We start from the raw sequence: 14,653 nt of genomic DNA on the forward strand, positions 1-14,653 counted from the left end.
CTCTGTAATTAAGGCAGATCATGGACGGACAGTTCAGCATGATGAGAAAGAGATCCTGGTTAAAAGATTGTACAAATTTTAGATTATTTCTACAATTTTACAGGAATATGCAGACACAGAATTATGTTGAAAGCGACCAGCTATTTTAATCACCAGGAAGAAAACATGTTTAACAGAAGTTCAAGTTCTTATGTGAAGGTTGGAGTCAGTTGCTGTTGCTTGGGAGCCCGTGTTCCTCTAATTCAACTTCCCGGAGGGACTCATAATCCAACAGTGTAAAACACTATGTGCCCAACCTGCAGGAATTTACGCTATGTAAAAAATGCTTTTCTTGTTTCCCTAACCTGTCTTAAAGCTAATACTTCAAGCTTAATATTGGTGGATTTACTTAGTTACTTTTTTCTTTTAAGTATTTGTCTGTAGAGCTGAGTGTTCAGCTGTAAGCCTTAATAGCTACCCCATGGAATAAAAATTTGGTTTTAAATTAGATTTGCTACAAACAAGCACATTTACACCTAGAATGCTCTTATGCATTTTCTTTGCCCTTTTGGTAAATGATTTCTAACTAGCACATTATTTATAGGTTCTTGATATTCTGAATCAAGGAAATGAGCACTTAAGGCCTGAAACATTGTCTCTACCTTCACTGCTCCTAAGCAGTGCTGCACTCAGAAATGCATCATGCTATGGCTTCCTGCTGATTTGTACATTATGTGTCAAGGATGCTGTGAAACGCTTTTGAATAGAAGATCAGAAGAGGTAAAAGGAGAGGCAGAGAAACCCTAAATGAAACAGCTATTAAAATACAAATATTTGGTGAGGGTTGAGCACAGTGCACTTTGAATTTTTGCAGTTAAGGGTGGTATTTGAATACCATAATTTATTTTAATGAGCCTGCACATATTGCTTTTGAGGCTGCTGTGGAGTTGGACAATAGCTGTGTGTCAATCAGAGGCTCTTGGTCCACTCAGTTTATTTTTGGTTTATAATTTGGTGGTCACATTTCTGAATTCTGACTCTCATGTGTATCCTCTCCCTTGCCTTGTCTTCCAGGAAATAAATGACGTGGATGTGCAGGAGCTGGTGAGAAGGTCAATTGGAAGGTTAACAATTATCCGACAGACATTTCCAGTCCCCCAAAACATAAGCCAGCGCTGTTTCCGTGGCAACCACAGAATATCTTCATCACTGTGTGATCCGAAGGACCCTTTCTCCCAAAGCATGGAGGTAGCTCATACACCAGTCTATCCCCACCTGGGAACTGTCTTTCTAGATAACTTCTAAGTTTTTCCCCAGGGGCTTGCTGTAACTTATTTCTTATGTCCTCTCCGACATGTGGTTTAATGGCTCATGGCATGACAAGGAAATATCTGGAGTTGGGGAGGGAGTGAATGTGTCTGGTGGGGAACAACAATTGCCTGCTCCACAGCAGTAGAGATAAACACCCAAAAAAGCAACCTGGTCTCCAGGTAGTAGGGTAGACATTTTGTTGCCCTGCTAAATTTAATTTTTGTCATCTCACCCAAAAGAATTTCCTCCCTGTAGTCAATGTCTCCTGAGCTGCTGTGCTTCTCTGAGCCTCAAATATGTTGTCAATAAGAAAGTCTTCCTGGGAGCACCCAATCATCACTTTCAATGCCGTGGTGTATACATCTAAATCTATGCTGAAGTTCCAAGGAGGCCTTATTTTCAGTGTTAATTGCAAACTACAATAAAACTATAATAGGTTCCTACCACAGGAGTACAGCAACAGGATTCCTGTCCTCCTGACTTCACATAGTTTTTCCAAGAACAAGTCCTCTGTGTCTCCCATTAGGTTTCATCATGACAAAGCTTAGGCAAATCAGGTGTGTGAAATTGGCTTACTATATTGATGTTACTTTTGTATTTGTTTGGTTTTTTTCTATGAACATTTCTGCAGTTGTAGAAAGATGGCTAGATAATATTATTTTTAGCAGTGGAGGGAAGACCTTATGTGTCCCAGCAGCTAAAAGAAGCCACTTCATGATTCTGAAAGAGAAGAAAGAGAAAACAATGGGAGGAAAATAAGGAGGTCTTCAAGAGTGTCTGTTTAAAATTAAAATATCTAAGGGACAAAGTGTGGATAGTCTTGTCCTGTTTCAGATTAGTTGTAAGAGCCTTTGTGTCACTAATTTTAGTTCAGAAAACAGCCAGCCAGCAGTTATTGATGACATGAAAGACTGGCTGTAGCAGAGAACGGTGATCCTATTCGAGTTCTCAAAGCAAGCAGGGCTGTCCCATTGATGCACAGGATATATCTACAGACTGTTTCAGAAGGGTAAAAATCCTTTAGGCTGTGCCATTGTGTGATGGCAGCATGGTCCTGGGGGAACTTTGGCCGTCTAGGGACAGTGTGTTCAAGCTGAGAGTGTGGTCACATGCAGGAGTCAGAGTGCAAAGAGCAGCTCTCATGAACAAAGTTCCTGACTACAGCAAGGCAGAAAACAAGTCATGTGTCAGTGGGATGCTTTGCATTTTGATTTGTCTTTCTCTTCAACTTCACTTTTATTTTCACTTCAGCAGTGGTGTGAATCCAGGAAAGATAAATTCTAGAATTCAGTTAGTCTTGACCAATTGGCAAATTCCATTTAATTTGTTAGATTGGATCTTATACCTTAACCTGTGTATCATGATCTACCTATAGCTTGGAGAGCTACAATGTTCCTCCTGGAAGCTTTCCTAGTATTTTGGTTCAAAGGAATGATGGAAGCTGGACTGGTTTAATTGTTCTGTGCAGCTGAGTTGCTTTTTTCATGCTTTCCCTGAGATGGCTGTACTTCATTATTTTAGCTGAGTGAAACAACATTATAAACTGAAAAGAAGGAAAACTCTGACACAATTTCCCCTGTGCCTTCTTATGATGCACAGTCCTTTGAGTAGCTGTGGGGTTTGTTTGCTGCTTCTTTGTTCTATCCAACAATATTATAAATTAGTTTCTAATCCAGTGGGGAGTTGGAACAGTTTATAAATTGAAATTACTAAAGCTTTTTTTTTTTAATGACATCGAAGTGTGACTAATCAGAAACATTCTCTGGAAATTATAAGGGTGAATTTCTTGATTTTTTTTTCTGAATTACTTCCCCTAAAGTCTGTGTGAATAATTAATTTTTTTCAGCATCTTTGTTAAAACACTGAAAAATATTCCGGTGAAGATGTCTCACTGTATCTTTGGAACTGGCCTAATTGAAACAAATTCTAAAAATCTGTATCATTTTGAAGGCAGAAATTTAAAAACTGGATTCACAGAAGAATTTAGTACTGTAACCCTTTTGTTTAAAAACTATGTGTGATATTATAGGTACATATAAAATAAACATTGATAATCCAGATTAATCATTCATCCTTAATCTGATGCTAAGTACCTTTCTTCCACACTCTGGATAAAATAATCACATCTGAATTTTAAATTGCATTAAAAAAGGTTATGCAGTTAAATACTTCTTGGTAATGCAAGTGTCCAGCCCTTAGCGTAACAGATTTAGAATAAATAAGGGATTAGTAATGGACACCAGGCAGTGCATTAAATGCCCCAGTAAATTTATGTAGGAAATTAATAAAGGTGTAAAGTGACTTTAAATTACAACCCCCTTCTGTTCATCAGGACAGATATTAACGAAGCATACTTCTGGTAGTGACAGGGAAGGGTGATTTTGAGAAACAGGAATTAATTGTATGGTCTTTATCATTACATTATCAGTGATTGATTGCAGTAAATGTTAAGCTCAACTATTAGTGAAGGGCTAACAATGCTTAATAACTGCTGAACTCTGTCCTCCTGAGCCCTGTTAATACTTGACGAAGGCCCAGCTAGATTACTCTTAGATTAGTAAGCGCATCCTTCCTCATGAACTGTGACAATTGTCTTCTATTCCCATGGTAGTAGGCTACAGAAGTTACCTTGAAAGCAATGTCATTTTGTTGGGAAATGATGACTTGGCATCCACAGCCCTTCATGTACCAATTTAGTCTCATTAGTGACCTTACTCCCTCTGCTCTCCAGAGATGGTGTGGGTTGTTTTTTTTTCCCCCTTTGGCAAAGAGTTGTATAGAAAGAAGCCTGCCTCACAGCCCAGTGATAATTCCTCCCTCTCTGCTCCAACAAATGTCCCTTTAGTGCTGTCTTCATTGGGAAAGCACAGTTTTAGTTGAAATTAATTCTTTGTAGGTTTACAATATGCAGGCAAATCATCCCAGCTGTTTTTAAAATGCATGATTAACCTGGGCCCAGATCCTCAATCCCTGCTTTTAATCCTGCCATGCACAGTGATGCCTGGCCTGTGCATCTGAAGAAAGTAGATTTTGTTCCTGGGTGACTACCAAAATAGCAATGTTCACAGCCACAAGAGGAGCTCAACTAAGAATAAAGAAGCACCTTCTTTAGAAGAAAGACACAGTGAAGGATCATTTAAAGAAAAAGGGCACTAAGGATCAGAGGCACTAATGTTCTGTGCATCTGTGCTACTAACAGAGCTGTTTGTGGATGACACGAGCAAAGCCAGCATAAAGATGGTATTAAAAAAGGAAATAAAAACATTAAAAGCTGTTATGTGGAGAGGACTAATTAGGCAGGAAGAGAGGTTTTGGGGTTTTTTAAACTTTTTTCCCCTTTTTTAAGGTGATGTGTGAATTTGCCAATCAGTATCTCAGATCTTCAGCATTATTGTTCTTCCTTGCAATATACCCCCTGCCAATAGCTGCAGGGCTATACTATCCAGTCTTTGGATATATTTAAAAAGCAGAATAGGGCTACTAAATTTCCATACTTTCCATTTGTAAGCTTCTTTCTTCTTTTCAAACTTTAGGCACACCACCTATAGGTTTGTGAAAAGCCCTTACAGAGAGCAGCCAACATATTCCACAAATCTGAGGAAATGTCTTTTGGTTTGTCTGTGACTGATGGAGAAAAAATCCCAGCAACCTTGCCTCAAATTGTCACTGGCTAATTTGTTGTCAGGCACTAGAAATGTTCTACAGAGCCCTTTATCATGCACCTGAGGAAACTCTGTTTCCCTCAATAACTTTAGATGACCAACAGGTTATCTAAAAATTATAGTCCCAAAAGTCCTTTTCATTACTGAACATAATTTTTCTTCCTGAGAACCTCTGTTCAGGAGAGCTGAGGTTTCTTTTTATGATACTGTCAGTAACTTAAATGTTCCTGCCATCTGAGGACAGAAAAGACTGATGTAAAACTATATTGTAAATTACTTGTTTCAGAAGTGTCCGTGAGTCCTGAGCTTCTGTTCTTTTGCTTTTAATTGTATCTTTCACATCTGACTTTGCACTGTGTGCATTTAAAAGCACATACATACATAGTACATAGAACTAAAAGATTATTAAGTGGAAGGGGCACACAAGTGATTGTTCTTCTTGAATTCCACTGTTCTGCTATTGAACCCAAACTAGAACTTCCTCACACTGTATACAGCTGTGCTCACAGTGAAACATACACACATGTACTCTCTAAGAGTTTTGTCCTGCAAGGAGTTAGCAGCCAATGTCAAACACTCTGACAGAAAATACTATAAATTGCAGAATCAACATGTAATTGCACACTGACAAGAATTTCATTGAATCTTATTTCATGCCAGAAAGTGTCAACCAGAATTGACTGGCACAAATCAGGAGCAAAATAACACAATAAAATCTATTCTAAATTTTCGGAGTTTCTGCTTTTCAAAAGAACAGAACAGCCTTGAAGAGAATTTGATGGTGTCCAAATATTTGATGGCTGAAAAATTGAGTCTCACAAGGAACTGGTTAAAAATAAAAGGAAGTCTGTTTATGGTCATAAGTAGAGCTATAAATCTGGCAAGTGGAGCTGTGCCAGTGGTTGGGCTGCCTGTACTTCTCATGTGTGTGTAGTTTATTTAGTGTTTATCACTTTTAGCATTACTGCCCCCAGCTGCAGGTTTTACCAAAGCCCAAATGTGTGACATTTTGCCTCTCATAGATTCTTCTTAAAACAAAATAAAGTATTTAATTACCAGAGGATTATGGGTGAGGCAAAACAAATGAAAAATTCTGGCTGATAGGAGGAGACTACAAATAGTTATGCTAACGCTTCCCTTTTGATCTCTTTACAGATTTCAAACCTGTATATATATGACACTGTCCTCCTGCTGGCAAATGCCTTTCATAAGAAGCTGGAGGACAGGAAGTGGCACAGCATGGCCAGCCTCACCTGCATCAGGAAGAACTCAAAACCCTGGCAAGGAGGGCGATCAATGCTGGAAACCATCAAGAAGGTACTTTTTCCCTGTATTTCCTCATCTCTGATCTTTAAAATACTCACTTTAGGCAGTATTTCCTCCTGAGGCAGTATTTACTGTTTAGCATGTTTAGCAAAACTACCAAACCAGTTGGATACTCAAGGAAGAAAAAGTGTCAAAGGTGAACAGGTGTTGAAGAAATTTCACAGGTTACGAAATAAAGAAAATAAATTACTATTTTGTTTGTAAAAGAAATGTGCAAAAATTGCAGAATTGCACTTGGGTAATGTTCTTCAGAATTTGCCATTGCACTGCCTTTGACGTTAATAAAGTGAAATCATAGAAATGGGAGTCAGGAAACGCCTAAATTATCTAGGCTATATTGTGCCACTGCAAAACCGTTCCTGTGACTGTAGGTACACAGTTTGTAGTCATTGGGAGTAGGGCTGTCATCCCCAGTGGATGCAGCTGTGAGCAGCAGGTGAGCAGCACTGACAGCAATGAGCCATGGAGTGCCCAGGGGCACTGACCCATCACCAAAGGGAGCAGAGGGCACACAGGGGCAGGGCATGGACATGAGGGTTGTGAAGGGTTGCACTCAAGAGCAATGAAGGGCAGATGCTTGAAGTATTCTGAAATGGTATGGTGTTCCTCTGTGTATTGTGGCTTTTTCAACTGCAGTGTAATGGTGACCCTGACATAATTTGCAGTTGTACTGTAGGACGAGGTACAGCCAGAGACAGAGCCCAGCACAGCATTGAGAGCAGCGAGGAGACACTGCCTAGTCCAGACCAGACTGATTTTGACACCTAGGGTACAAGTAAGCTGCTAGGAGCATAATGGGAAATAAGTGTTTTATCTACATAGAAAGCCTTGTTGAAAAGAATAGGCATTAAGACTACTAACTACACCCTTTGTAGTGTTTTACTATGGGCAAAGTCACAAGATTTTGAGACAGATGCAAGTACTGCTTTTAGTGTTAGATCATAGAAAGGAGTTGGAGAAAGTCCAGGATGTAGTATCAAAAGGGGACATGACAGCTGTAGATTTGGCTACCACCTAGAGATTGCTCTATGAGACTTGAAAAGAATAGAAAACAGAGCAGGACAAGAGAGACTTACAGTGACCAATTAACACAAGAAAAACTATAAAAATAATAAGTTATTAAAGCAACAGTGGGAGCTTGGGAAAGAGTAGCTCTGTGGTTCAGTATAGTGTGTTTGGTAGTGAAATATGTATATTGTGTTTGCAAATTACAACTATTAGTCTTTGATTAGACATAAGTGTAAAAGTTTATATTTCATAAGCGTAAGTGCACTCAACAAATACTAGAGTTCAGTGGGTGCCTACTCATTGCATTCAGCCTATGTTAGATAACCCCTCAAAGCAACAATGCAATTATACAGCTGGTATTCTTATATGTTACCTTATAAAGTTGTACAACTATATGTAATATAAGTTTAAGGAGTGAGTCAAGACACATTCCAGAGTTAGTAGAGCCTACACAAGAGATACCACATGTGCTATTTCTTCTAGGGCCCTATAGAGAGATGGTAAATATAGCATTTATTTAAAAGGATAAAAAGAGGAATTGTGGGCACACAGTTTGGGGTAATTGGGAATGGGGATTGAACCTCATTCCCAATGGGCTACAGCTGTGAGCAGCAGGTGAGCAGCACTGACAGCAATGAGCCATGGAGTGCCCAGGGGCACTGACCCATCACCAAAGGGAGCAGAGGGCACACAGGTGCAGTGCATGTAAGATGAAGACTATAAAAGGTTGCACTGAAGGGCAATAAAGGGCCGAGCTTGAAGCCTTGTGAAGTGGTATGGTGTTACTCTGGGGGCTAATGCTTGAAGCCTTCTGAAATTGTATGATATTACTCTGTCTATTGTGGCCGTCACAACTGCAAAGTGTAAGTCTCGATACAGTTTTATCCAATGTTGCTGCTTCCCCGTGATTTTTATTTCCTACCTTAATCCTTGTCATGCCCAAGATGCTTTTCCTGTTTTTCAGTCTTTAAAGATAATTTCTCTTAGTTGTTTCCTTTCTTCATGATGTGTACAGCCTCCACATACTTACAGACAAATATTGCAGCCTTCCAATATTTAGTGAATATAAGAAGGTTGAGAGTTTGCCCTTCCCTGTAAGTTTTTTTTTGCCTCATTTTCTTTTTATTATTGATGTCTTTCTTAAAACTGCCTCCTCATTTGTCTGCATACACTTCCTGATAATGCATACTTACATTTAAAGTGCTGGCGTTGTAAACACGGAAAAAAAGGAGAGTAAAAAAGAATTAAATTGTGTTTTATTTATGGCTTTCACTACGGGACATAAAAATAATTTAAAATATAATGTTGTCTTGAGAAGTAGCTATTCTGCATTAGATATTTAGCTTTACCAGAAATTATGATGATGCAGGCAAAATGAACACTGAACACTTTGAACACTGCTTATATTTTACCCAGTCCCAGGTTAATCTGTGTTACCTCTAAAATGGTAGTTCAAGGATTTCTTGGGCATCTCTTTCCACTTTGCATTCTAACAGTTTGAACTCATGAGACTGCAAGAATAATCCAGGACACATTTCTTATTCAGGGGCAGGATAGATCTTTAAGGGACTCCAAACTGAATTGCTCTTAACCTGTCTGAGCAATTTCCAATTCACATTTGGCAATTCTGTGTATTTTGACCTATGATTCAGGCAAGCTGGTTCTCTTCTTGCCTTGGATTTTGTAAATACTGTTGCACACTTTTGCATTTAAATGGCCAGGAGAATTATGAAAGTATTCAAGAAGGCAGGAGCAAGTGGAAATTCCAGAGTTGTTGTTAGCTTGCTGAAAAATTAATCAAATGCCAAAGAAATTCCTGATCTGTGCAGCTAACCATACTTCAATCCTGTCACTTTTGCGTTTCTCTGCTATTTCAATTAGATGGCTTTGATACAAAACTATTTTATTGGTGTAAATTGAATAATCCAAATACTCCTTATACTGTATTGTGCTGACAGAGATGAATTTCTAGAAGTAATGTGCTAAAATTGAAAGTCAAAATTTAATCCAAATGAAATACAGAAATTTTACTCTGTGTGGATGTCAGTAGCATTTCAATCCATAGGCAGAGGAAAGCTGAAGATTGCAGTTGAGAGGTGGAATTGCACAAAAACAGGAATTCTGCTTTAGTTTTGTGGCCTACTTTCTCTTTTCTTTCACTAAAGCATTTATATAGAAGGACCATAGGATCACAGCTGTGTACTTTTGAAATTACAAATTTGGCACTGATGAATGCCTGATGAGGTATCAGAGAAACAATAAAATCCAAAAGTAATGAAGGGAAAATAGCCCCCACTTCATCTCTCTTCCTAAGAATTCTTCTCTTTCCCATCTTGCCTTATTCTTTAAATATCTTTTCTATTTCCTGGGGAATCTTCTAAAATCAACTGAAATTTTTTTTTTTTCTCAAAAGTATACTTGTTTCCCTTAATTTTGAAAGAAAACAGATGAAAGTTACCACGTGGTGTTTAAATAGTTCCCAAATTACAAGTTCCTCATTTTCATTTTGAAATCACCACTGTTGCTAGTGGTGGTGTGTAATGGAATATCATAGTAAGATATTGATGTAATTCAGGGTGAAAGATTTGGAGATTTCTTAAATACTAAAATACTTTTCTTAAATACTCCTGAAAAAAGAACTTCCATCCTCTGCAGCATCTTAATTCACCCTTCTTGGTGACCTGTATGGCAGAGCTGAAATCATCACCTGGTTTCTGGTTGTCCCTCTTCTCAGTGTAGCTTTACTAGGAGTCAAATTATACACAAGTACTCAAGGTTTTGAAGGGAAAAAGAGTTGAGAATTTTTCTGGAAAGATCCAGGAACATCTGGCAGTGTTTTAGCTGCAGACGAAACCTTTCTTTAATTTCTGGAGGAGTAAATAAGAGAAGAGGTGGAAATCTTTATTAAGCGACTCACTGAAGAAGGTAACAGAAAGGGATGCTGATGTTTAACCTGCAGCAGCATTTGTTAAATTTGTTACCCCAGTGGTAAATGAACTAGTTTCTTTTTAGTTAATGAGCTAGTAAAGGGCAGTAGGCGATGAGAGGAAATTAGCGTTTCCAACATTGCTTAAAATTGTAAAAAAGCTGTCTAAATCATTCCTTATTGTCATTTGTTACTTTTCACCACTGAGCATTTGACTCATGCATCGCTATTTCTACGAACAGCTACAAAAGCGGTTTTTTCTTTGTGAATTCAGCTGATTGGACAAAGCCTAAAGAAAACATTTTAAACCCACCACAATTATTTAAATCTAATATCTGTTCCTGCCCATTCTGGAACTGAATAAACAGTTAAATTCATCAGGAAAAACAATCCTTCTAATGAATTTGGCCAGCTCCAGCAATTAGTTTAAATTCACTTTTGTAATAGGAACTATCCCTAAACACATCCTCCCTTGTTTGTTTCTCAGTAAAGCTATTTCACAGTTGGAGGAATAAGTATCACTAGAAAATAATTCTACTTTGGGAAAAATTAATCTTCCTGAGTAGCCTGGAAATAAGTGTAAGTAGGATTACAGGGAGGATCAACTCAGCGAGATGGCATCAAGTTTCTGCATATCCCTTCTCTCACATGTCTCAGGGCTCTTCACAGTCACATTTGTTTAGCTCACTAACAGCAGATTTTCAGTGCTAGCAGCAACACAGAGCCTGTCCCTTTCTGGAAAATGAGCTGTACCCCTTGCTGCTTCTTGAATCATAGGTGGAATTGTCAACTAGCTCTGGTCATTTCTATCACTGACTGGAAATGTCAGTGACGCTCAGTGGTGACATGCAAAAAAGACACCAAATTGTTTCTCAGGTAGTGGATTGGATTGTCTGTGCTAGCTGAAAACTCAACAATGTTCTCAGGATCAGACTTTTTCAAGAATAAAATGTCAAATTTACTGATTATAGCATTTTTCCTGCCTATAGCAGGATATAGCCTATTTTTTATCCTTAATTGCAAAATAGCTGGTACCTGAAGAAAAAAGAAGTTTGAACAGAAGCTGAGAGCAAGTACAATATTTTATAGCTGATGATTGGCAAGCTGACATTCCCAAGTGAGGTCCTTACTGCTAGGTAAATAGTGCTTTCTTCAGGGACTTACAGTATAGTAGTGCCTAAGCATATATAAACTGTAGTTTATCTTGCCAGTCTAGATGGGACTCAAGTAGGCTTTAATTATATTGCCAAGCTTTATAACAGCTCTGCAAAGCCCAGAGCAGTGATCAGAATTGTAAGTAAAACATTTTTGGCCTAGCAACTGACATTTCACTCTTCAGTTTTATACATGTCAGGAAATTGCATGGTTGCAGCTGAACCTCAGAAGAGTTTGAGAAGGTAGGTAACAAATATGTCTTCATTCTTCTCCAAATAACATTGTTTCTGTGAGTTAAATGGAATGAGCCATTTCTTTTACTCTTGCCCCTTATCATGATTAACACTAAAGTCATTTGGGAAAATCTCATCAGGAAGTTACTGCATCAGTGGCTGCCATACAGATGGTCATTTCCTCTGTGATCCTCTTCCACTGTGCACTAGCAGAGGGATAAAACACATGCTGTAAATAAAGTGCTTTAGACAGATCCACACTGTAAAAAGCTACTCACAAAAATGGGAGCAGCATCCTGAAAATCCTCCTAGGCGATATCCTGCTCCCCTCTGTCAGCCCTAAGCAGCACCCAGGGTTGTGTAAGCCTTGTGGAAATGCTGTGTGGGACGATGAGAGCAGTGGAGAGCAATAACAGGATTGCATGGCCTGCAGGTCCAACAAGATCAGTCCCAGACAGGGAGGAGAAACCAAGACCTCCAAGAAATTTCCTATAAATTTAGTGTTGCTGCTATTATATGGGTGGTTCTTTGCTGTTTTGTCTTTCTGCTTCTTCCCTTCCCAAGCTGACATCATTCCCATTCTAATGGGAGCTCTTATTACACTATTTTCAGATGTACACACTCTAGGAGAGGAAGCTCTGATTAAGACGCTCATTTTCAAAGAATGATAGATTGCCAAATAATTGAGATTGAGAAATAACGTAAGGAAGCTCTGATTAAGATGCTCCTCAATGAGAAATTTTCAAAGAATGATAGATTGCCAAATAATTGAGATTGAGAAATAACGTTGTTGTGATTAAGACTGGATTCCAGACAAATAAATGTGACGGACTTAGAGTTTGTATCTTGCCCTGACAATTGCAGCCGTTTAAAAATCAAGTTAAAGAAACTCATACGAAGTTTCTGGATAGAGATCAAATTCCAAAACATCTTAGGTAATTCTGTTACCTGTACTGTATGTAAGAGGACATATATTTCCAAAGAATCCTGTCTTTTCTAAAGAGATTGATTGATTACTCCAAGTATAATTGAGGTTAAATGATTATTTGCATTATGTTTTACTTATATTTACTCAAATAAGGACAAAGTTGATAAAAATAAATTTATTTGTTAAAATTTTCAACTGCTATCCCAAATCTCAGAAAATCATTTACATTTTATTTCCATTTCTTTAAAATATTGAGACTGCTCTCAGTTTGGCAAAGAAAGTCATATAAATTTTCTAGATTGAAAATCCTGTGTTCTTCATTTCTATTTTCTGCTGTACAAAGCATCTGTGTGAAGAGATCATAATGTTTTTTGTTGAATATTTCCTTTCTTTTACCACTTTGTTCCAGAGTTTCCCCTTCCTTTTTCCACGTCCTGCTTGTGATTCACTTGAAATAATGCTGCTGCTCAGATCATCTATACCAGTTTAATTAATTTTCAGGCTTTAATTACCTTAGACCCACAGGTTTAATACCCAGTGTGAGGGAAAGCTTTAGGAAGCAATGTAGGAAATATTAAGTATAATGTAACCAAATCAATATCTGGCAAGTAGTCCAGATTAAGGCTTTGAGCAATCAGCTGGGCATCCCACCTCTTACAGGTCTGTGCCACTTCACTGGCATTTCTCCATCTCCTCTTCTGTGGAACTGTGCCTTAGGTATTCAAAAAAACAGATGAGAGAAAAGGTATATGGAGCAGGTTTCTGCTTCTGATCCATGAGTTGGATGAAGTCAAATTTAAGTTAGAGTAAAATGTTTATATTTGTGTAATTTGGTTATTTACCAAAGGATAGCTTCAAGTGATTTTGTAGATAAACACAAGTTCACTGTCTTTCCTCTGAACCAGTCAGAGATGGGCTAACCCAAATCTAAGAGCCACAAAGATCTGGTTATAGCAGGATGGTAGTCAGGATAAAAGGTAATCAGTGTCTTGCTAACCACAACATTTGTTGAAATTTTCTGGTTTGCAATTGCCAGAATTTTCCTGCAAAATTCTATTTAGGTGTACCCTTAATCAGGCTTTTTTACTTTCTTTTTTTTTATTTATTTTTTTTCTAGTACAGAATAAGAAAGTAAATACTGTAGAAAGAAAATATTATGGAAAATATTTTTTTAAATCATTAAATATGTACATAGACAAAGTATTTTATTTGTTTTAGCTGTAAATAGAACTGATAAAATACTTGTATTATTATATTTGTATTATTTTAATATATAGTTGTTTATATATTATTCCCTGATAGTACTAGTTTCTAGTAGTCTAGTAAATTCTAAAAGTATCATCTCAGTGATTAATTTCATTACTTTTGTTACAATCACAGTAACGTTTTAAAAAGTAGGAGAACATTCTGTTATTTCATGGCAATCTGCAATAGAGATGCAAATTTTGTATTCCTTCCTGGATTTTGTCCAGACTGAAGATGTAAGAATAGAGCTTTTAATATCATGATTCAGCAAGACTCGTATCCTTAGCTAGGTAGTTTATATTGGAAGTTTCTCCAGTTTAAATAGAAAAGTTCCTAAGTGAAACAGCAATCACAACTGCAAAGTTCATGCCTTATGTTTTGGAGAAAAACTATGCATTTCATGGGGTTTTACACCAGAGACAGAATTTTTTCTTTTGTATGTTCTTAAAATATTTTTTACAGGTTTGGTTTTTTTGTTGTTGGGGTTTTTTTGGGTTTTGTTTGTTTGTTTTGAGGAAGAGGGCTAAAGATCAAGTTTTCCCTTCCATCTGTAAACTTAAGAAATTTTTGAAGGACAAAGGTTTTCATTATCAGCATTTCACATGGCTCTGTTGATTTTCTAGTTCAGGTCATCACAGTTCTTATACAAAGATGAAATGTGTGTCATGTTGAATTAACTGTGGAATAGATTTTGAGTATGGCTGTGGCATGTATAGCCCTTTCAACTCTAATTCTTTGTGGGGATTATTCACTCCAGTGTTTCATCTCTAGTATTTTAACCCCTTCCAGCGAAACTGTAAAAACATTAAAACAAGCTTGAAGAGGTGCTGCATTGTTGCCCATGTCATGTATTCTTAGTAAAGGACAATTGAGAGGAAAA

At 37.7% G+C, this 14,653-nt stretch overlaps 1 protein-coding gene across 3 annotated transcripts in view; it reads left to right on the forward strand.

The window, feature by feature from the left end:
* The window catches only part of GRID2 (glutamate ionotropic receptor delta type subunit 2), a 680,978-nt gene that overhangs the window by 469,748 nt on the left and 196,577 nt on the right, over positions 1–14,653 (forward strand). For all 3 annotated transcript variants that reach the window (XM_039710747.1, XM_039710749.1, XM_039710748.1), the window contains exons 6-7: positions 1,054–1,227; positions 6,108–6,269. In XM_039710747.1, coding sequence (XP_039566681.1) covers positions 1,054–1,227; positions 6,108–6,269 — 336 coding nt within the window. The remainder of the gene's footprint in view (positions 1–1,053; positions 1,228–6,107; positions 6,270–14,653) is intronic.

The sequence above is a fragment of the Passer montanus genome, unplaced genomic scaffold, assembly GCF_014805655.1.
Source record: "Passer montanus isolate IOZ18808 unplaced genomic scaffold, ASM1480565v1 scaffold23, whole genome shotgun sequence".
Taxonomy (NCBI): Eukaryota; Metazoa; Chordata; class Aves; order Passeriformes; family Passeridae; genus Passer; species Passer montanus.